The sequence below is a fragment of the Danio aesculapii genome, chromosome 19 (assembly GCF_903798145.1).
Source record: "Danio aesculapii chromosome 19, fDanAes4.1, whole genome shotgun sequence".
Taxonomy (NCBI): Eukaryota; Metazoa; Chordata; class Actinopteri; order Cypriniformes; family Danionidae; genus Danio; species Danio aesculapii.
Window position 1 is genome coordinate 50,050,049 of NC_079453.1, and position 23,170 is coordinate 50,073,218.

The 23,170-nt window shown below is 37.0% G+C and overlaps 1 protein-coding gene across 1 annotated transcript in view; it reads right to left on the bottom strand.

Moving 5' to 3' along the window:
• Nucleotides 1–7,248: 7,248 nt before the first annotated feature.
• sdc2 (syndecan 2) overlaps nucleotides 7,249–23,170 on the bottom strand; it is an 89,373-nt gene continuing 73,451 nt past the window's right edge. Inside the window, exons 2-5 of the mRNA XM_056479490.1 lie at nucleotides 19,351–19,465; nucleotides 16,387–16,544; nucleotides 15,644–15,773; nucleotides 7,249–9,930 (exon numbers count right to left, since the gene is read on the bottom strand). Coding sequence (XP_056335465.1) covers nucleotides 9,767–9,930; nucleotides 15,644–15,773; nucleotides 16,387–16,544; nucleotides 19,351–19,465 — 567 coding nt within the window. The 3' untranslated portion in view covers nucleotides 7,249–9,766. The remainder of the gene's footprint in view (nucleotides 9,931–15,643; nucleotides 15,774–16,386; nucleotides 16,545–19,350; nucleotides 19,466–23,170) is intronic.

A 23,170-nucleotide genomic window follows, 5' to 3' on the forward strand; every position in this document is an offset into this window, starting at 1 on the left:
GATGGTCGCTGGTTCGAGCCTCTGCTGGGTCAGTTGGTGTTTCTGTGTGGAGTTTGCATGTTCTCCCCGTGTTCGTGTGTGTTTCCTCCGGGTGCTCCGGTTTCCCCCACAGTCCAAACACATGCGCTGTAGGGGAACTGATGAACTAAACTGGCCGTATTGGATGAGTGTGTGTGTGTTTGAATGAGTGAGTATGGGTGTTTCCCTGTAATTGGTTGAGGCTGGAAGAGCATTCGCTGTGTAAAACATGTGCTGGATAAGTTGGTGATTCATTCCACTGTGGTGACCCCTGATAAATAAAGGGACTAAGCCGAAGGAAAATGAATGAATGAATGAATGAATGAAGGGATGAATGAACGAATATTTATAATAAATAAAACTATTATGATTTTTTTCATTGAATATTTTTTGTGCAACAAAATCTTGCCAGAAGTGTTCCCACTGAAATGCATGCTGAGAAATCCTGCCAATATATTCTACAAAACACACACACACACACACACACACACACTGGAGGGCTTTTTTGTTTATATACAGCGAACAAAGGAATAAATCCTGGACATTAGGCTGGGTGTAAATCCCTGATCAAAGCGCAGTGAGTTTCTGAGGTGCAGCAGCTTTTCCACCGGTGGATTTACCCGCGAGTCTCTCTTTTGCCCTTCGGTCGCGAGCTCTTATGAAGCCTGAAAGTGTGTTTACTTTAGACGGCATTTCCTTCAAGTTTCTGCATGGTTTGGCACTCATGTCTGGCCTCTTTACTGAATCAGCCCCGGTGGCCTTTTGTGCTCTATATGCGCTCCTCCTCGTCCTCTAATAAATTAAACACACACACACACACACACAGCAACACTGATCACACACACACTGTACGGAATATTTCTGCTTTTGCATTATGGGATTTTGATCATCTTTTAACCTTGAAATGTTCAATAAAGTGACTTTTATTGTGATTATCAATAGTCTGCAGTGCTGTATTGTCTGTGTTGGTGTTGTTCATTACTCTACAAACACCTCATAATAATCTGCAGCACATTTTCTTCTACATTATATTATTTAAAGCTACTAAAATGACACTAAAAGTCTCTTTATTAAACTGTAGAGTTGAATTCTCAACATCAGAAGTGGACAGAGCAGAGATCAACATCCCATAATGCAATTCACCACCACAAATAAACCCAAAATACAGAAAGCTTTAATGAGCAGATATGTTTCACGGTGCAGACATTAACCGAGGACAGCTGAACGCATGTTTAGATGAGGCAGATGCTCCAGATCTGGCTGTGAGAGTAAATCCGTGTACATCTGCCACAAGTAAAGCCCGGCTTGACCTCTCCATTATATGGGAAAACAGAGTTTAGGAGCACAGTAATGTTTACATGAGCAATAACACAGATATTACAGAGTTTCTCTCTTAAAGATTATTCAATACCACGCCTGAAATATCCTGCCACAGGCTTATGATTCTCCTGCTGCATTTATTGCTCAAGCTTTTATCACGGTATACAGTAATATTGAAATATTTCCATCATCTATCCATCCATCTATCTGTCTATACATATATCCATCCGCCGATCTATCCATCCATCCATCTATCTGTCTGTACATATATTCATCCATCCATCTATCCATACATATATCCATCCGTCCATCCATCCATCCATCCATCTATCTATCTCTGCATATATCCATCCGTCCATCCATCCGCCCATCCCTCTATCTGTCTGTACATATATTTATCCATTAATCTTTCCATCCATCCATCCCTCTATCTGTCTGTACATATATTCATCCATTAATCTTTCCATTCATCCCTCTATTTCTTTGTAATATCTATCCATCCATCCGCCCATCCATCCATCCATCCCTCAATCTGTCTATACATATATCCATCTGTCCATTCAACTGTACATCCATCCATCTCTCTATCTGTCTGTACATATATTCATCCATCCACCTATCTCTCTGTAATATCCATCCATCCATCCCTCAATCTGTCTATAAATATATCCATCTATCCATCCATCCCTCTATCTGTCTGTACATATATTCATCCATTAATCTTTCCATCCATCCATCCCTCTATCTCTTTGTAATATCTATCCATCCATCCGCCCATCCATCCATCCCTCAATCTGTCTATACATATATCCATCCGTCCATCCATCCAACTGTACATCCATCCATCCCTCTATCTGTCTGTACATATATTCATCCATCCATCCATCCATCCCTCTATCTCTCTGTAATATCCATCCATCCATATGCCCATCCATCTATCCATGCATCCCTCTATCTGTCTGTAATATATTCATCCATCCATCCATCCATCCATCCCTCTATCTCTCTGTAATATCCATCCATCCATATGCCCATCCATCTATCCATGCATCCCTCTATCTGTCTGTAATATATTCATCCATCCATCCATCCATCCATCCATCCCTCTATCTCTCTGTAATATCCATCCATCCATATGCCCATCCATCTATCCATGCATCCCTCTATCTGTCTGTAATATATTCATCCATCCATCCATCCATCTATCCATCCCTCTATCTCTCTGTACAAATCCATCCATCCGCCTATCCATCCATCCATCCCTCTATCTCTCTGTAATATCCATCCATCCATATGACCATCCATCTATCCATGCATCCCTCTATCTGTCTGTAATATATTCATCCATCCATCTATCCATCCCTCTATCTCTCTGTACAAATCCATCCATCCGCCTATCCATCCATCCATCCCTCTATCTCTCTGTAATATCCATCCATCCATATGACCATCCATCTATCCATGCATCCCTCTATCTGTCTGTAATATATTCATCCATCCATCCATCTATCCATCCATCCGTCTATCCATCTATCCATCCCTGTCTATACATAAATCGATCTATGTGTCCATCCCTCTATCTCTCTGTACATTTCCATCCATCCGTCTGTACATATATCCATCCATCCATACAACTCTCTATTTGTCTGCACATCCATCCGTCCATCTATACATCCATTCGTCCGTCCACACATCCATGTTTCTGTCTATCCATCAATCTTTCCATGCATCCATTTATCCATCCATCCATATATACATCCGTCCATCCCTCTATTTGTCTGTACATTCATCCATCCATTCATACATACATCCATCTTTCCATTTGTCCATCAATCTTTTGAACCATCCATTTATCCATTCATCCGTCTGTCCATCCATCTTTCCGTCCATCCGTCTGTCAATCCATCTTTCGAATGGATGGCTGAACTAATGGACAGATGGATGAATGGACGATTCGGATGGATGGATGAATGGATGGATTGACTGACAGATGGATGAATGGATGGATTGACTGACAGATGGATGAATGGACAGATGGGCAGTTGGATGGATGGATAGACAGACAGATTGAAGGATAGATGGATTACTTTAACAGGTATGACATCATGAAATAGTTTGTTTCCTGCTTTATTGTGTGCATGTTTAGGGTAAACAAATGTTTCAACATAATTAAACTGCCATTGTATTTAAAAGCTCAACAGGAAACACTATAATACATGTAAAACATGTTAGTTAACCCATTAAAATACACAGTGAGAAAAAGCCAGATTTAGTTCATAGTTAAAACAACACAACAGAACTGTCTTGGATATTAACTACATCAGTTATGATCAGTAAAAGCTATTGTAGAATTCATAGTGAGATTAGTTAAATGAATGTGAACAATTAAATTAATCTGAACTTCACTGTTCAAATTTCTGGGTTCTACACAATTCATTCATGTTGTCCCAACACAAACTGTTAAAGTTAACCTAACAAATGTAAGTGGATTGAACTTAAAACAATTAAGTTGTAACAAAAATCTCAATAGTTGTGTTGTTTCAGCTCATTTGAAATAAAATGTCTTCTGAGTGTCTCAGAGCCTTATTGCACACTTATGGACTGTTATGCCTTTAAAATTAACACATTTTAATATTCTTTTTATTATTTGTTGTTATTTTTATACTCGTTTCTTTTATTTTTTAATTATGTAAAGCACTTTGAATTACCATTGTGTATGAAATGTGCTATATAAACGCTGTATAATACACTGAAAAAAATGATTCCTTGGATTTACTAATTTTTTTAAGTGGTTGTAAACAATTTATTTGGGCTGAATTTAAACAAACAAACTAAGTTGAACATTACTCAATTTAATGTGTTTGTTTAAATTCAACCCAATTCAATTGTTTGCAGCAGTTTTGCTGACATGATTCTTTTCAGTGTATAAATAGTCACAAAATATTCAGTCAATATTTCAGCATTTACGACAGGTTAACACAGGAAAATGATTTGAAATATTAATTAACCAATTAAGTCTTCAAGCATTTGGCACGGTTATGAACACTGCAAACATTCATTTTCTTTTCAGCTTAGTCCCTTTATTAATCCGTGGTCGCCACAGCGGAATGAACCGCCAACTAATCCAGCACGTCTTTCTGCAGTGGATGCCCCTCCAGCTGCAACCCATCTCTGAGGAAACAACCATACACACTCATACACTTCAGCCTACCCAATTCACCTGTACCGCATGTGTTTGGGCTGTGGGGGAAACCGGAGCACCTGGAGGAAACTCACGCCAATGCAGGGAGAACATGCAAACTCCACACACAAACACCACCTGACCCAGCCGAGGCTCAAACCAGTGATCTTCTTGCTGTGAGGCGACAGCACTACCTACTGCGCCACTGCGTCACCCACCACTGCAAACACCATGATCATATTCTAAAAAGCTCTCTAAAGGTTTTAATTATAAATAATATTGACAATATTTTGAAGTTCCCATAACACACTGAAAAAAAATTACTCATTGGATGCACAATTTTAAGGTAAGCAACACATAAAGCTCATATGAATTGTTTGCAACCATTTACCCTAAAAAAATGTGCATCCAATGAACCTTTTTCAGTGTAGTGTATCGACACAGTGTGTATTGTCATTATCATAATATATTGAATTATTAATATCAGTATATGTCTACCCCTCCATCAAATAATAAGAAGAAATAGCAGTTAGGTTGCGAGCGTGATGTTGCAGAGTAATATTGAGATTTCTCAGTCATTTCTATTCTGCCAGACACTGATCTGAATAAGAGAAGCAGCAGGATCATGCAGAGGTACAGTAATCCCACAGGAGAACCAATAAAGATTAATAAATACAGAAGTAATCTGCAGCGCTGAGCCCGTGTGTAAACACTCTCTGTACAAATCCCTTCAGTTCTCTTCTTACTGTCACTGCATGTCAGAGATTCCACACACACACACACACACACACTTGTACAGCTATCTTTAAGGGGACTTCTTATAGCTGTAATGATGCTTTTACTGTACAGACTGTATACTTTTTATTCTACCCCTAAACCCAAACCTCAGGAGACGATGTGCAGTTTTAAATAATTCATTCTGTGTGCTTTATGAGCCCTTTTCCTCATGGAGATTAAAAAAAAGTCCCCACAAAGCAAACTTTACTGGTGTTGCTATACTTGCGGGGACATTGGACAGATAGATGGACGGATGGAGGTGCAGATGGATGATGGATTGAAAAATGGATCGATGGATGGACAGATGGATGGACGAATGGAAAAATGGATGGGTGGACGGCTGATAGATGGATGGACGGATGGACGGAAAGACAGACAAACAGATAGATTGATGGACAGATGGATGAAAAAATGGATAGATGGACAGACACATGAATGGAGAGATGGACAGACGCATGGATGGATGGATGAACGGATGGACGGACAATGATGTATGGACAAACAGATGAATGGATGAATACATGGATGGATGGATGGATGGATCGAAAAATGGATGGATAAAAAGATGGACAGATGGATGGATGTATAGACAGAGGGATGGATGGACAGACAAACAGAATAAAGGATGGATGGACAGATGGATGGATGGGTGGAAAAATGGATGAATGGACAGACAGACAGACAGAAGGATGGATGGACAGATGGATGGATAGTTGGACAGACAGATGGATGAAGAGATGGACAGACAGATGAATGCATGGACAGACAGAAGGATGGATGGACAGATGGATGTATAGAAAAATGGATGACAGCTGGATGGATGGACAGGTGGATGGATAGTTGGACAGAGAGATGGATGAAGAGATGGACATACAGATGAATGCATGGACAGACAGAAGGATGGATGGACAGATGGATGTATAGAAAAATGGATGACAGCTGGATGGATGGACAGGTGGATGAATGGGGAGATGGATGGATAGACAGACAAACAGATGGATGTATGTATAGATGGATGGATGGATGGCCAGCTGGATAGATGGAATGATTGATGAATGGACAGGTGGATAGAATGAGAGATGGACAGATGTATGGATGTAAAAATGGATGGATGGACAGGTGGATGGATGGAGAGATGGACAGACAAACATATGGGTAAATGAATATATGGATGGATGGACTAATAGACAGATAGATGGATGGAGAGATGGACAGATGGATAGACGATTGAAAGACAGATGGATGGTCAGATAAATGGATGGACAGAGAGATGGATGGATGGAAAAATGGATGGAAGGACAGATGGATGAATAAAGGGACAGGTAGACATCCAAGAGATGGATAGATGGATGGACAAACAGATGGATGGATAGAAGAAAATGGACAGATGGACAGATGAATGGATGGACAGACGGATGGATGGATGGACAGACAAACGGAAGAATTGATGGATGGACAGATGGATGGATTGGTGGAAAAACTGATGGATGGACAGACAGATAGATGGATAGAAAAAGTGGACAGATGGATGGATGGACAAATTTATAGACGGATGGACAGGTAGATGGATGAAGAGATGGACGAATGGATGGACAAACAGATAAATGAATGAAAATATGGATGGATGGACAGACAAATAGATTGATAGAAAAGATGGACAAGGATGGATGGATAGAAAGATATATGGTCGGTCAATGGATGGACAGAGAGATGGATGGAAAGATGGACGGATGGACAAATAGATGGATGGAAAGATAAGACAGATGGACGGTCAGATAAATGGATGGACAGACAGAAGGACGGATAAACAGATGGATGGACGGACAACATCAGACAGACAACAATTAAACAACCAATAACTGGATAAACGCATAGACAGACAGACAGACAGACAGACAGACAGACAGACAGACAGACAGACAGACAGATAAATCAGTCCAGAGACGAGCAGATTTAGGCCACATTGTTTATTCAGTAGTGTTGTTTTAACTTATAGGTACAATACTGTCTGCTTTTGTACAACTAAAAAAAAACAAAAGAAAAGAAAGGAAAGAATTGACCATTTCATTCTGCTGTGTGAACACAATACAGCGACTCCGGCCCGTCTGCAGTCTAGAACCACAGACATCTGCACGCTTCCGAATGGTAGGCACTTTAAAGGCAAGGTTTAAAACATTTGTGAATATACATTTATATATAATTCTATATAGATTTCCCATACATGAATAAGTAACTGAATGCAAAGGTCAGATGTCTACTCAATCAAACCAAACTAACAACTAACAATCAAAGAAAACAACAAATGAAACCTTGAATGTGGCCGAAGGATTACGCAGCAATGTGAAAATCAGACGAGTCTTTGGGTGTGTGTGTGTGTGTGTGTGTGTGTGTGGCCAGAACGTTCACTTCAGCTGACGGAGCGAGTTTAATCAGATTAAACTGGATTTAAAAATGTTTCGAGTCTCCAAACTGGACGATCAGACTCATTTCAGCTCTGTAAAACATCCAAAACACTCGCAAAATGATTCATTTCAATGATTATTTCCAATGGTGGCGCTACACTGTACAGAAATATCCGGAAATTAGCAGTTTTTCATATTTTCCTATTCATATTTTTATTTTTCCTAATTTATTTCATCTTTTGAATTGCATCATGGGAAATTTGATCCATCTTCCAACAAATTTTTAACCTTGAAATGTTCAATAAAGTGACTTTTATTGTGATTATGAATAGTCTGCAGTGCTGTATTGTCTGTGTTGGTGTTGTTCATTACTCTACAAACACCTCATAATAATCTGCAGCACATTTTCTTCTACATTATATTATTTAAAGCTACTAAAATGACACTAAAAGTCACTTTATTAAACTGTAGAGTCGAATTCTCAACATCAGAAGTGGACAGAGCAGAGATCAACATCCCATAATGCAATTCAGCACCACAAATAAACCCAATAAACTAAATCTGGATGATGTTAATCAACAGTGTAGATAGTGTGAGCCTCGTAACAGTACAGATCAGCTCACAGGAGCTAATAAACCCGATCACAGATGTGTGTGTGTGTGTGTGTGTGAATGGTTTTTAAATCAAATTAAACTAGCATTAATAGTGTTTCGAGTCTCCAAACTGGACGATCAGACTCATTTCAGCTCTTTAAACCATTCAAAACTCACGCAAAATGATTCATCTCAATGATTTTCCAATATCGGCGCTACACTGTACAGAAATATCTGGAAATGAGCAGTTTTCTCTATTTTATGACTCCTGTTTTAACTTTTCCTCATTTATTTCTGCTTTTGAATTGGTTTATGGGAACTTTCAACCTTAAAAAGTCCAAATAAAGTGACTTTTATTGTGATTATGAATAGTCTGCAGTGCTGTATTGTCTGTGTTGGTGTTGTTCATTCCTCTACAAACACCTCAGAATAATCTGCAGCACATTTTCTTCTACATTATATTATTTAAAGCTACTAAAATGACACTAAAAGTCTCTTTATTAAACTGTAGAGATGAATTCTCAACATCAGAAGTGGACAGAGCAGAGATCAACATCCCATAATGCAATTCACCACCACAAATAAACCCAATAAACACACTAAATCTGGATATTATTAATCAACAGTGTGGATAGTGTGAGCCTCGTAACAGTACAGATCAGCTCTACTCTCTGCTGGAGCTAATAAAACTGATCACCGGTATATGTGTGTGTGTGTGTGTGCGTGTGTGTGCGTGTGTGATCTTTTCATCCGTGATCAAAGCAAACGCAATCAGAGGCTGCAGAAATCAGCCTGGTTTTCTTCATCTAACAGACGAGAGCTGCTGATCTACGTGAGGTTTTAAAATGGCACTGCTTGATTTATTTGACCTACAAACACTCGCGAATGCAACGCATGGGTCTTTAAACAGATTATCAGCTCTGAGCACCAACGAAAAATCATCAATTGAGCAGGGAAACATTGAGACATTGGGTTGGGAAAACTACAGAAAGGCATTGTTTTTGTTGTTCAACATCTGAGATGATGATAAATTAATGAAACACTTTTATGATGAGCAACAATCAGACATGCTAGGAACCAAAAGCGGGAGGATGAGAAATGAAACCAGGACTGATACAGAACAATTATACTCAATTATTCCACTTTAAAACGTCGTCTTTACAAATACATACTGCTACAGTTAAAAAGTAGTCAGCGACTAAAAACAGCTGCTTTGACAGAAGACGGATGCAGAAATCCTCAGCTTTACACATCTGTTTCTTTCTTTCTCAGCCGTTGCGATACACGTTTAAATACAGAGAGATTTTGCTTGCGCTCTTGTTTGTTTTTGTCATAAAAAAAAGAGGAAAGAAAAGGTCTTAATTACAATACTCTATGCCAAAAGCTTTCCTTAATGTTATTTATTTTTTCCTCGATCATTTGTTTGTTTTAATAATGCAGAAGGAGTTTGTCGTAGTCACTGATATCGAAGTCATTTATGCGTAAAACTCCTTGGTGGGAGCTTTCTGATAGGCCGCTCCGGTCGGTTTCCTCTCTCCCAGATCATAGCTGCCCTCGTCCTTCTTTCTCATGCGGTAAACCAGCAGGAGGATGAGGAAGATGGCGAAGAGGAAGCCGATCACTCCTCCTGCAATCACAGCTGAAACACAGGAGTGAAGGAAGAAACATGAGTGTGTTTCTGAGGAAAACACAGCATACAGATGTGCTAATAAGTATTCACCCCCTCTACAAATGTTCGAATGTGTGTGTTTCAGAGAAAAACACATGATATAGGTGCGCTCATAAGTATTTACCCCCTCTACAAATGTACTAGTGTGTTTCAGAGGAAAACACAGTATACAGATGCGGTCAAAAGTTTTCACCCCCTCTACAAATGTTCGAATGTGTGTGTTTCAGAGGAAAACACAGTATACAGATGCGGTCAAAGGTTTTCACCCCCTCTACAAATGTACTAAAGTGTGTGTTTCAGAGGAAAACACAGTATACAGATGCGGTCAAAAGTATTCACACCCTCTACAAATGTGTGTTTCAAGAAAAACAGTATACAGATGCGGTCAAAAGTTTTCACCCCTCTACAAATGTACAAAAGTGTGTTTCAGAGGAAAACTGTATACTGATGCGGGCAAAAGTTTTCACACCCCCTCTACAAATGTTCGAATGTGCGTTTCAGAGAAAAACACATTATATTGCTGCGCTCATAAGTATTTACCCCCTCTACAAATGTGTGTTTCAAGGAAAACTGTATACAGATGTGGTCAAAAGTTTTCACCCCCTTTACAAATGTACAAATGTGTGTGTTTCAAAGGAAAACTGTATACAGATGTGCTCATAAGTATTCACCCCCTCTACAAATGTTTGTCTGTGCGCGCTTCAGAGGTAAACACAGTATACAGATGCGGTCAAAAGTATTCACCCCTCTACAAAATGTACAAGTGTGTTTCAGAGAAAAACACAGTATACAAATGCGGTCAAAAGTTTTCACCCCCTTTACAAATGTACAAATGTGTGTGTTTCAAAGGAAAACTGTATACAGATGTGCTCATAAGTTTTCACCCCCTCTACAAATGTGTGTTTCAGAGAAAAACTGTATACAGATGCAGCTATAAGTATTCAGCCCCTGTTCAAACATTCAAATGTGTGTTTCTCAGAGGAAAAACACAGTATACTGATGCGGTTATAAGTATTCACCCCCTCTACAAATGTTCAAATGTGTGTTTGAGAGGAAAACACAGTATACAGATGTGGTCACAAGTGGGGATGTCCAGATCTGATCACATGATTGGAAATCAGGCCCAATTACGCAGTTTCAGACTTGATAGAATAGGACATTACCTCCTGATCAGGACTTGAATATATATATTCTCATTATTTTTTAACACATCTGTAGTTATGCGGTGGCAAAGAGTCAGACTTCTTTCTTGACACAGAAACAGCAGCGTGTGCAACATGACATCACTTTGTTGCAGAGACGCTATTGGTTAATGGTGGCAAAGTAGAACACAGAAGCAGCTTAAAGCGGAAAGCGCGAGTATGTCTCCAGTCTGGACGTATTATAAAGTTGATGAGACTTTGTGACGTTGCAAACGTCTTTGATGAGAACAGAAACAGGCTCAAACCTGACAAGGTAGAGATGTTGGTTTTCATGAGGAAAATCATACATTTCCTTTCCTTCTCTTACTGTGATGACAGTAAGAGTTAGGAGTGCAGTTCCTGAAAGCACATTACTGGCTTTGTAGCACTTTTTTTGAGCTGCTGTTTGTTTTTATATTAGATTTGTTTATTTTTACTGTTGCACTAAAGTCCAAAAGTGAAGAATTGATGTTATTTATTACTTGATTGTTCAAGCTACCTCACAGAAGTGCTCTGTCTGTTAACACAGTTGTTGAATGTTAAAATAAGGTGAATTTAAAATAATAAGGAACATCCTGGATTTGTTTCTTCGCTCGTCTTTATTCTTTTTTAAATGTATTATAGAAGTATTGAATCGGGTTTTAGTATCGGTAGATAAGCAAAATCAAATGAAAAAACCTGATCAGGACACCCCTAGTCACAAGTATTCACTGCCTCCACTTTTCTGATGAGTCCACATTCGCTTGATTGTTTGTTTTAAAAAATGCCATGTTTTGTGCAAATTAAAAGTCATAATGTCACAATGTAATTATTATTTTTGAGTTAGAGGAATTATTTTTGGTAATCATTAAGCAACTTCAGAATTGAGTTTTTTTTAACTTCATGAGTGTGTTTTGAAAATGGCATCTGTGCCAGTTTTGTGGCAAATTATACGTCATAATATCACAATATAATTAGATTTTGGAGTTTAAATTTAGCTGTCATAATTATTTACTCCCTGAAAGATTGAAACAATCTATACAATCTACATTTCTGACAATCCAACGGCATCTGGCATGCCAGTTTTGTGGCAACATAAAAGTCAAAATGTCATAATTTAATATAATTTGAGTTATAGAATTTTTTTAATTCAGCTATTTTATAATTAATAAGCTTTTTTTTGTTTATTTTTTGTTTACTTGTTATAAAAATAGCATCTCTGGCTGTTTTGTGGCAAATTAAAAGTCATAATGTCACGATATAACACATTTTTTTGAGTTAACTATCTATATTTGTTAATTATTAAGCGATTTTATAATTATTAAGTTTTTTGTTTGTTGGTTTGTTTTAAGAATGGCATCTGTACAACTTTTATTCTGGAAAATTCAAAGTCAATGTAATTATTTTTTTGGCAATTCAGCGATTTCATAATTTAAGTTTGTTTGTTTGTTTGTTTTAAAAACGGCATTTGTGCTCATTTTGTGGCAAATTAAAAGTCATAATCTCACAATAATTATACTTTTGAATTATTTTGAATGGTCTGAACAAGAGGAAATATCCAGTGAGCGGCAGTTCTGTGTGCGCAAATGCCTTGTTGATGCCAGAGGTCAGAGGAGAATGGCCAGACTGGTTCCAGCTGATAGAAAGGCAACAGTAACTCAAATAAGCACTCGTTATTTTTTGCCATTTTGTGGCAAATTAAAAGTCAGAATCTCACAATAATTATATTTTTGAATTACAGGATTTTGTTTGTTTGTTTGTTTGTTTGTTTGTTTGTTTGTTTGTTTGTTTGTTTGTTTGTTTGTTTTAAAAATGGCACCTGCTCCAGTTAGTGGTTAATTATCAGTTAAAGGATTTTAAATAAATTAAGCTGTCATGAGACTGCCTTCTTCTGAGACATTTCTGTTCACATTTTCACACAGATAACACTAGTTCTGTTTTCGATCTGCCACTATGCTGACACACAGGCACTTGTAGCCCCGCCCTCTTCCAAAAAGAGCACAATCTCATTTGAATTTAAAGCGACAGTCACCAAAATACACCACAAATAGGATCAAAGCCTAAAAGGGTCCATTTCAGAGCGTTAGAGAACATTATCTGTGAGCTATTTTGAGCTGAAACTTCACTACACACTCTAGAGACATCAGAGACGCATTTTAGAGACGCATCTTGTATAAAGGGGCAGAATAGGTCACACATTTAGAGCAGATTAAATGTGTAATTAATCATGATTAAATATTGTAATGGATTGATGCTTCAGCTGAATTTTTGCAAAGGGTCATTCCTGTCCGTCTACGTGACTGGAGCGTGATCTGGCTCAACAAGCAGACTCAGATTATGTCCAGTAATCAGATAATTAAGCACCGCTGGAGGGCCCAGAGATCCAGAGTCTCCACATTATACTGCTCTTCTGTCATTATTCCACAGGATATTTCAGCCAAGTGTGCTTAAATTACAAAACTGACCTTTGTGCATAAAGATATTGATTTGTTATTTTGAGTGAATTACAGGCTCTCTGTGCTCTCCTAAGACAAAAGATTAAGTGGGCGGTTTGGCTCAAACGTGCTGTGAACTCTTACAGCTCCCGGAGAGAGACGCACATGTATTATGGTTACTATTATACTACTATTATACTAGTAGTTACTAGTGTTGCTTCCTGTATATATTCATTGGCCACTTTATTAGGTTCACCTTTATAACTGCTCGTTAATGCAAATTTCTAATCAGCCAATCACATGGCAGCAGCTCAATGCATTTAGGCATGCAGACATGGTCAAGACAATCTGCTGCAGTTCAAACTGAGCATCAAAATGGCCCCAAATGGCCTCCACAGTCACCAGAGCTCAATCCAATAGAGCACCTTTGGGATGTGGAGAAACGGGAGATTGGCATCATGGATGTGCAGCCGACAAATCTGCAGCAACTGTGTGATGCTATCATGTCAAAATGGAGCAAAATCTTTATATATTTCCAGTACCTTGTTGAATCTACGCCATGAAGGATTAAGGCAGTTCTGAAGGCAAAAGGGGGTCCGGTACTAGTAAGGTGTATCCAATAAAAGTGGCCGGTGAGTGTATGTATGTATGTATGTATGTATGTATGTATGTATGTATGTATATATATATATATATATATATATATATATATATATATATATATATATATATATATATATATATATATATATACACACACACACACAGTTAAAGTCAGAATTATTACAATATTTACCAAATTATTTCTAACAGAGCAAGGAAATTTTCACAGTATGTCTGATAATATTTTTTCTTCTGGAGAAAGTCTTATTTGTTTTATTTCAGCTAGAATAAAAGCAGTTTTTAATTTTTTAAAAGCCATTTTAAGGTCAATATTATTAGCCCCTTTAAGCTATATTTTTTTTCTCAATAGTCTACAGAACAAACCTCTGCTATACAATGACTTGCCTAATTCCCCTAACCTGCCTAGTTAACCTAATTAACCCTAGTTAAGCCTTTAAATGTCACTTTAAGCTGTATAGAAGTGTCTTGAAGAATATCTAGTCTAATATTATTTACTGTCATCATGACAAAGAGAAAAGAAATCAGCTATTAGAGATGAGTTATTAAAACTATTATGATTAGAAATGTGTTGAAGAAATCTGCTCTCCGTTAAACAGAAATTGGGGAGAAAAAAAATAAACAGGCGGGCTAATAATTCAGGGGGGCTAATAATTCTGTCTTCAACTGTATATATGCCAGTATATACACTACCGGTCAAAAATTTGAGGTCAGTTTTTTTTTTTTTTAAGTAAATTACATTGTTCATCAAGGCGGCATTTACTAAATGTAAAAAAAAAATTTGAATTGAATTGTTAAATATTTATTAAACTTTTTAACTAACTGCTTCTTATTGAGTGTAGTTTCAAATGAAATTATTACTCCGGTCATTACTGCTTTTATTACTATACCCATTAATAATAATAATATTAATAATTATTAAAAAAGAACATTAAAAATAGCTACTGATCCCAAACTTTTGAATAGTAGTGTACACTACACAGTGTTTACAAGTTCTAAAATATATTTTTAATTCTCTTTTCTCTGTCTCTCTTTGACTTCACGTCTTTTCGTATGTTTGAATACATGATGCATTATTAAATTCAAAGACTTTCAAGGCCATTTCAAGCACAGTTTTTTTAGTTTTCAAGGTAAATCAGAGATCTCATCTCCTGAAAAATAATATATATATATTTGTTGAGTTAATGAACAGCAGGAAGAAGCACAGCCCTCAGCATTCATTCTGAGTGAAAATATTGCTTATTTATTTATTTTATATATACATAAATATATGAACTACTTCAGAATTATTATTGCAGATTCGCTTTTAAGTACCTCTTCATGCACATTGCTGTTTTCAAGGATTTTCTACTATTGAATTCTCAGAGAGTGCAAATTAAATATTTTGTTAAACACGTGCATGAACTTATATGAACCCCGTATATTATACATGATTAATAGCACATGTAGAAGTGACCATATACAGACCTGCCAGAACTTCTGTCCTCTGGAAGAGATTTTCTGACTGGACATCTTGAGGATCCATGGGAGGTCGAGGGATGCTGGTGGTGCTGGTGATGGGGTTTCTGCGAGAGTCTTCTGTGACGGGAACTAGAGCCTGAACAGATCAAGAATAGGCTTTCAGAGTTTTTCCACGGTATTACTGTATTTAAACTAAGTAGGTGGAACCAATGCAGTCCATTGGTGGATCTCATTTGATTGACAGGTTGACCCCGTCCTCACCGGTAATCATCTCTAGATTTAAACTGGGTGGGACCAATACACTCCATTGGAGGATCTCGTTTGATTGGCAAGTTGACTCCGCCCTCACTAGTAAACATCTCCAGCTTTAAACTGTATTTAAACTAAGTGGGCGGCACCTATGCACTCTATTGGAGGATCTCATTTGATTGACAGGTTGATCCCGCTCTCACCAGTAAACATCTTTGGATTTAAACTGTATTTAAACTAAGTGGGCGGCACCAATGAACTCCATTGGAAGATCTCATTTGATTGACAGGTTGACCCCGCCCTCACCAGTAAATGTCTCCAGATTTAAACTGTATTTAAACTAAGTGGGTGGCACAAATGCAGTCCATTATAGGATCTCATTTGATTGACAGGCTGAATCCGCCCTCAGCAGTAAACATCTCCAGATTAGAGAGATCTCCGCTGTTGATGTTTTAATTAAACATGACGACGTGTGTTTGGCTCAGAATCTGACGGCTCACCTCTATCCTGGTTTTCTTTGAGTCTATGGGGGCGTCTCGTGACGTCACTGTCTCCACTTTCGGTGTGAAGTCTTTGGTGGAGTCCTGCGTGGGCTCTGCTTTAGGCACGAAGAACAGTGTGTTTACTGTGACGGGATCTTCAATAACCTCTCCAGCTCCTGAAACACAAACACACACATGCGTTAGATATTTCTCTGATCAAACTAAATCTAAAATAAACCAATAAAATAACCCTTATTTTAGACCAGGGGTGCCCAAACCTTTTCTTATAAAGGGACAAAAACCAAACTTGATTGAGGACTGCAATCAAAGTTAAATATACCAAACTGCTTTACATTAAATTTGCTCATTTAGTTGTGTATTATTTAACATAACCACACAACATTGCTTTAACACATATTAAATAATGATACAGTATAATTTTTTTTACATTTTATAATAAACTTATTACAGTAAAAACATAAACAATCCCATTTATACCACAATGGAGTTCAATGCTCAATCGAGCTGCTCCTGCCCTTGCCTTCACTTGCACGCCGATGTCCTGTGCATTGTCCTCTATCTGTCAAGTGACAGTATTTACATTTTAAGTCTGATTCGGGGCGTTAAGGTGGCGCAGTGATTAGCACAATCGCCTCACAGCAAGATGGTCGCTGGTTCGAGCCTCAGCTGGGTCTGGCATTTCTGTGTGGAGTTTGCATGTTCTCCCCGTGTCGGCGTTGGTTTCCTCCGGGTGCTCCGGTTTCCCTCACAAATCCGAAGACATGCACTATAGGGGAATTGGGTAGGCTAAATTGCCCGTAGTGTATGAGTGTGAGTGAGTGTGTGTGGATGTTTCCCAGTAATGCAGCTGAAAGGGCATCTGCTGCGCAAAACACATGCTGGATAAGTTGGCACACTGTGGCGACCCCCAGATTAATAAAGGGACTAAGCCGAAAAGAAAATGAATGAATGAAGTCTGATTCATTTACACATGTAAATAAAACATTTAATTCTGTTTGGCTGTTTTGTAGCTCCTCAATTAAAGAAAAGGCTACATTAAAGTCGAAATGACCATCTCTGTCAAAGTCATTCACCCTAACCAACTCCCCATCATTCTCCCTCTCTTTTCAGATGGGATGGTGGGCCAAACCAAAGGTTAACATGGGCCACCTTTAGCCCACGGGTCCTACATTGGGCACCACTGTTTTAGACATTTAACCACTATCAATGCATGGTTTAAAATCACAGAATGAAGAAGAAATCATACTATTTTATAATATTCAATACAGTGATGAAGGCTTGACCAATTAGCATTGCATTATTAATATACTTTATGCGGTCACACTTTATTTTGATGGTCCATTTCAGTATTAGTAGACTGTGTGTTGATTAATATCTTGATGCGACATTTAACTGACTATAAGAAACTTTGTAGGTACATGTCAACCCTAACCCAACAGTCTACTTATAATCTAATGAGTATCAGTTGGCATGTAGAAGCAATGTAACTTAATTCAACAAACGGACCATCAAAATAAAGAGTGACCCTTTATGCTTATAAAATACCCAGGATAGCTTCAAGAACAGAAATAATCCAGATAATATCACAAGCATTTGTTTATCATCTTCATTTATCAATTTTTATTCCCTTTGCTCGGCAGCTGACGTATTTAGTTTTTTCAGTAATCTATACGTGGAGATTATGCACAAGGGCACCCTCTAGTGTCCAGTATGAATGAAACAAATAACATTTCAGCATATGGTCAAACTCTGCCTATTGTCCTGGAAATTGACCTGCTTTTATATTTTATATGATCCTGAATAGCTTGATTAGCTGCTTCAGTGTGTTTAAATATGGTTGAGCTCTACAGTATAGTAAAGCAGGCTTGAAGACCTTCTTTTGTAAAATATTAAAATTAATACTTTTCTGTTTGGTCTCTTAGTGGATGCATATTAATTATCATCATTGATATTAATAATCACAATAAACTCTTTTTATACAATTTTAAGTCAATATCATGCATCGCTATTGTCTAGTTGAAATATATCAGTGTTTCTCATTCCCAGTCTTTGCGCCGCACCACGCTGCACATTTCATATGTTTCTCTTTTCTCCTCAGATGTTAGTTCTAATTCAACAAGTGCCCTGCAGAGTGGACTCTACAGTATATTCCTCCATGATTTCGGTTTGACGGGAAGTGTATTTGTTTCATTCAAATGGCATTTTAATGCGATATATGTCAATTAATATCCGTAATTCCACATATCATGTCACACGCTTTTCTAGTTTAAGGTTATTGTAGTTCTGCATTTTAAAATGAGCTTTTATTTCGATATTATTTTAAAAGTTAAATTATTAACTTTTATTTTAACTTTTAATAATTATTACTAAAACTACATGTATAAAAAAATTAAAGGCACCTATTATGCAAAAATCTTCTTTATAAGCGGTGGCAACAGTGTGTGAATATAACCAGCTTCTAATGGTAAAAGTTTATTAATTATATGATTTATAATCAGACTTGATCAAAACAGTCTGCAGAAACACTTTGATTGACATTCTCCCTTCGTACTTGTCATCAGAGCGGTAAAGCTCCGCCCACTAGTGTCCATCTCTCCCTCATTAGCATATGACATTAGTCTTGTTTTTGAATCTGCCACTATGCTGACACATAGACATTTGCAGCTCCGCCCTCTTTTCCAAATAGGGCTGAGAGCACAATCTCATTTGAATTTAAAGCGACAGTCATCAAAACTCCACTATTAGGATCAAAGCCTTAAATGGTTAGTTTCAGAGAGCTAGAGAACATTATCTGAGCTATTTTGAGCTGAAACTTCACTACACGCTCTAGAGACATCAGAGACACGTTTTACATCTTGTAAAAAGAGACATAATAGGCTCTCTTAAATAGAAATGTTTCACTAAAACCATTAATAAAACTAACTAAAACTAAACTGAAACGAACTCCAGAATGATGCTCACCTGATCCCGATCCGGAGCTGAAATCATCATCATCTTCAGGGTATCCTCCAGATCCGGCCTCCTCCAGGTACAGGTCATCTGTCGTGGAGGGAGATTTGGCCGCAGACACTGATATCTGCAAATAGAAAAGTTCAGAAAAATGCACATTAATCCTCCTGTTACAGACTTGCAGGTTAAAAATGATCTGTGCACCATTTTAACAGCAGAAAAAAACCTAAAGAATGTAACAACAACACAATAAAAGTCTGTTTACATATTTTCTGGAGGGCTGAACACAACTATAAAAATAATATTACACCACACACACGCACACACGCACACACGCACGCACGCACGCGCACACACACACACACGCACACACGCACACACACAAGAATCTTTTATGAACAGAAACATTTAGACTTCTGTAGGTATGTTTAGTCAGAAACGAGTGTTGTCTACTGAGTGAACACTGCTGAAATGCTTTTTCTACATGCACAATTCATTCAAATGTATTACTAATATAATACTATTCAAAATAGATTTAAGGATTGAAATGAAATTAATAATAAAAATAAAAGGCAGCTCATTTTTGACCCACCGGGTGAAGAAATTATACAAAATTAAAAAACAACACAAGGGTTAAAGGGACAGTTCACACCCAAAACTGAAGAAATCGGTCATCATTTACTCACCCTGTAATAGTTTCAAACCTGTTTTTTTTTTAAATCTGTTGAACACAAAAGGAGACATTTAGGAAAAAAAGCTGGAAACCTGTAACCACTGACTTCCATAATAGTTGTGTTTCCTACTATGAAAGTCAATGGTTACAGGTTTTCAGCATTCTTCAAAATATCTTCTTTAGTGTTAGTGTTTTGAAGAACGTGGTTTGGAAACACTTGAATGTGATTCAACAGTGAGTACATTTTCAGTTTTAGGTAAAGTGTCCCTTTGTTGATTCATCGGATTTAAATGACCGTTAAATAAACAAGAGTATAAGAGAAAATAACAGTACAAATTAGGGCTGCACGATATCGGAAAAATCTAGCATAGGGATATTTTCTTTTGTGATATATATTGCGATATGACTATAATTTCACCAGATGACTTAATATCTCTATTTGGAAAGAATGTATGTTAGATTGATTGGGATGATTCTGCAGTTTCCATAAACTCTAATAAACAATCTATAAAATGTTTGTGGTCACCCGACACACTTTTTGTCAGTGCATTTCTGTATTTGCATGTGATGTATTTTCATGCATGACAATCAATGAATACAACCAAGAAAAAGGTACAACAAAATAAAGAGTTTTATCGTTTCCAGAGTCGAACTGTAGAGGTGTGAACCTACACTGGTCTCATGGTTCGGTTAGGATCATCATGCTATCGATTCGGCTTTATATTTTCACAGCAAATCTTGTATTAAAATCTATAAATCAAACAATTGACACAATGAGTGTGCATGGGTGTTTCCAAGTACTGGGTTGCGGCTGAAATGGCATCTGCAGTGTAAAACATATGCTGGATTAGTTGGCAGTTCATTCCACTGTGGTGGCCACTGATAAATCAGAGATTAAGCTGAATGAAAATGAATGAATGTAAATAACAAAGAAAACTTGAAATATGAGAAAGTGAACTATCTCTTTAAGACAGAAGAGACTGTGGTGTATTTCAGCTTTAGCCGTGTGTCTTTTACTCCTCAAACCCCTCGACCCAGACGACCAGAGGCTGTGAAATCGATTTTTTTTCTAAAAGTAATGTGTTTGAAAGAAGTAAACTGCTCATCTGGCCACACAGCAAATGTGTTTTCCCTTTCTGCTGGAATCTGAAAGTCAATATTTTCTGCCTTAACATGTATTATACACAGCCTAACCTTCTCATCAAAGACTGGAGCTCAGTCGAATCTCCTCCATAACTGAGGATTGAGAGCGAACTGCGAGCTCAGCGTTTCTGCAAAGCCATTTTAAAGCACAGCAGAAAGTTTCTAACAACAGGTTCATTCTCAAGAGATGACGGAGCGAATTCAGCTTACAGTCGACTGAGGGGGATTTAAAGGGACAGCGCACCCCCAAATAAACACTCTGTCATCATGTACAGTTAAAGTCAGAATTATCCGCTCTCCTGTGAATTTTTCTAATATTGATGTTGAACAGATTCAGGAATTTCTCACAGTATTTCCTATAATATTGTTTCTTCTGCAGAAAGTCTTATTTGTTTTATTTCAGCTAGAATAAAAGCAGTTTTTAATAGTTTTAAAGCCATTTTAAGGTCAATATTATTAGCCCCCTTCAGCAATATTAGTTTTGGATTGTCTCCAGAATAAACCACTGTTATACAATAACTTGCCTAATTACCCTAACTTTACCCTAATTACCCTAGTTAAGCCTTTAAATGTCACTTTAAGCTGAGTACTAGTATGCTGAAAAACATCTAGTCAAATATTATGAGCTGTCATCATGACAAAAGAAATGATTTATTAGTAATGAGTTATTAAAACTATTATGATTAGAAATGTGTTGACAATCTCTTCGTTAAACAGAAACTGGGGAAACAATATTCAAGGGGCGAATAATTCTGATAATTCTGGCTTCAACTGTACAGGAATGTTTTTAAAATGCAATCGCATCAACACATATCTGTAAAAACACTTAAAAAAAACTATTTTATGTTTACAAGGTCAGTAGGGGGCGCTAGAGATGCACCGATATGGAAATTGTGACCGATATCGATAACCGATAAGTCTAAATTTGTAGTCTGATAGCTGATATATAAAACAATATTTTTCTGAGCAAAATTTTCTGAGCATGACTGCAAAAACAAAAGGCAAACACACAATAAACAACTGATTTTATTTTAAAAGCTTCAGAAAACTTCTGAACTTTACTAACTCTTCGTATATATGGCCAACTTTTCTTTATATAACTAATTTAGGCTATTTTTAAAGATATATATAGATATATATATATATATATATATATATATATATATATATATATATATATATATATATATATATATATATATATATATATATATATATACACATATACACATTATTTAATATTACTTGATATTACCTGTACGTCTGATAAGCTTTTTATATTAATGGACAATGCACAGCTATTGATGTTTCACAATGTATTTACACTACATTATTTAAATCTACCAAGCTTAGCTTATAATGTTTACATTGCTCTACTTACATTAAATCTAAATATCAAATATCAGAAATGACAACAGATTGTTAAGAATTAATTAATGTCCGTTTTAATGTTATTGATTAATGCACTTGACAGATTTCATTCATTCATTTTCCTTCTGCTTTTTCCCTGGTTTAACACAGCGGAATGAACCGCCACTTACTTGACAGATTATATATTTGGTGGTTTGTGTAATGTATTTTAGGTTTGGTAAAATAATTTCTAAGGGCACCTTAAGTGATTTTTCAACTAAACACACCGTCTTGTTCCTGTAGGTGGATTTAGAGGGTTTTGCATAAAAAAGCACAAGTGGATTTAGCTGGTTTTGATGCAAAAGAAAATCTACCTTGTTAAAAACAAAACAGGTATTTTATTTACCAGCTAATAACCTTTTCATTATCTATTAAATGGAACTTCCTGCTAAAAAAATGCTCATTCACAAGAAAAGAGGTCTGACGGATTTACAGGGTTTTGCATCTGAACTCTTCATATATATGTATATAAAATCTATTGCCTGATACAAAAATAATGCATGAATAAAACCACCAAGCATGTGAAGTGTTTCTACCAGCAGTAACAATACATACGTTGTTGGTTTAAAGATATCAAGCTAATTTTGTTATGACCGATAATCAATA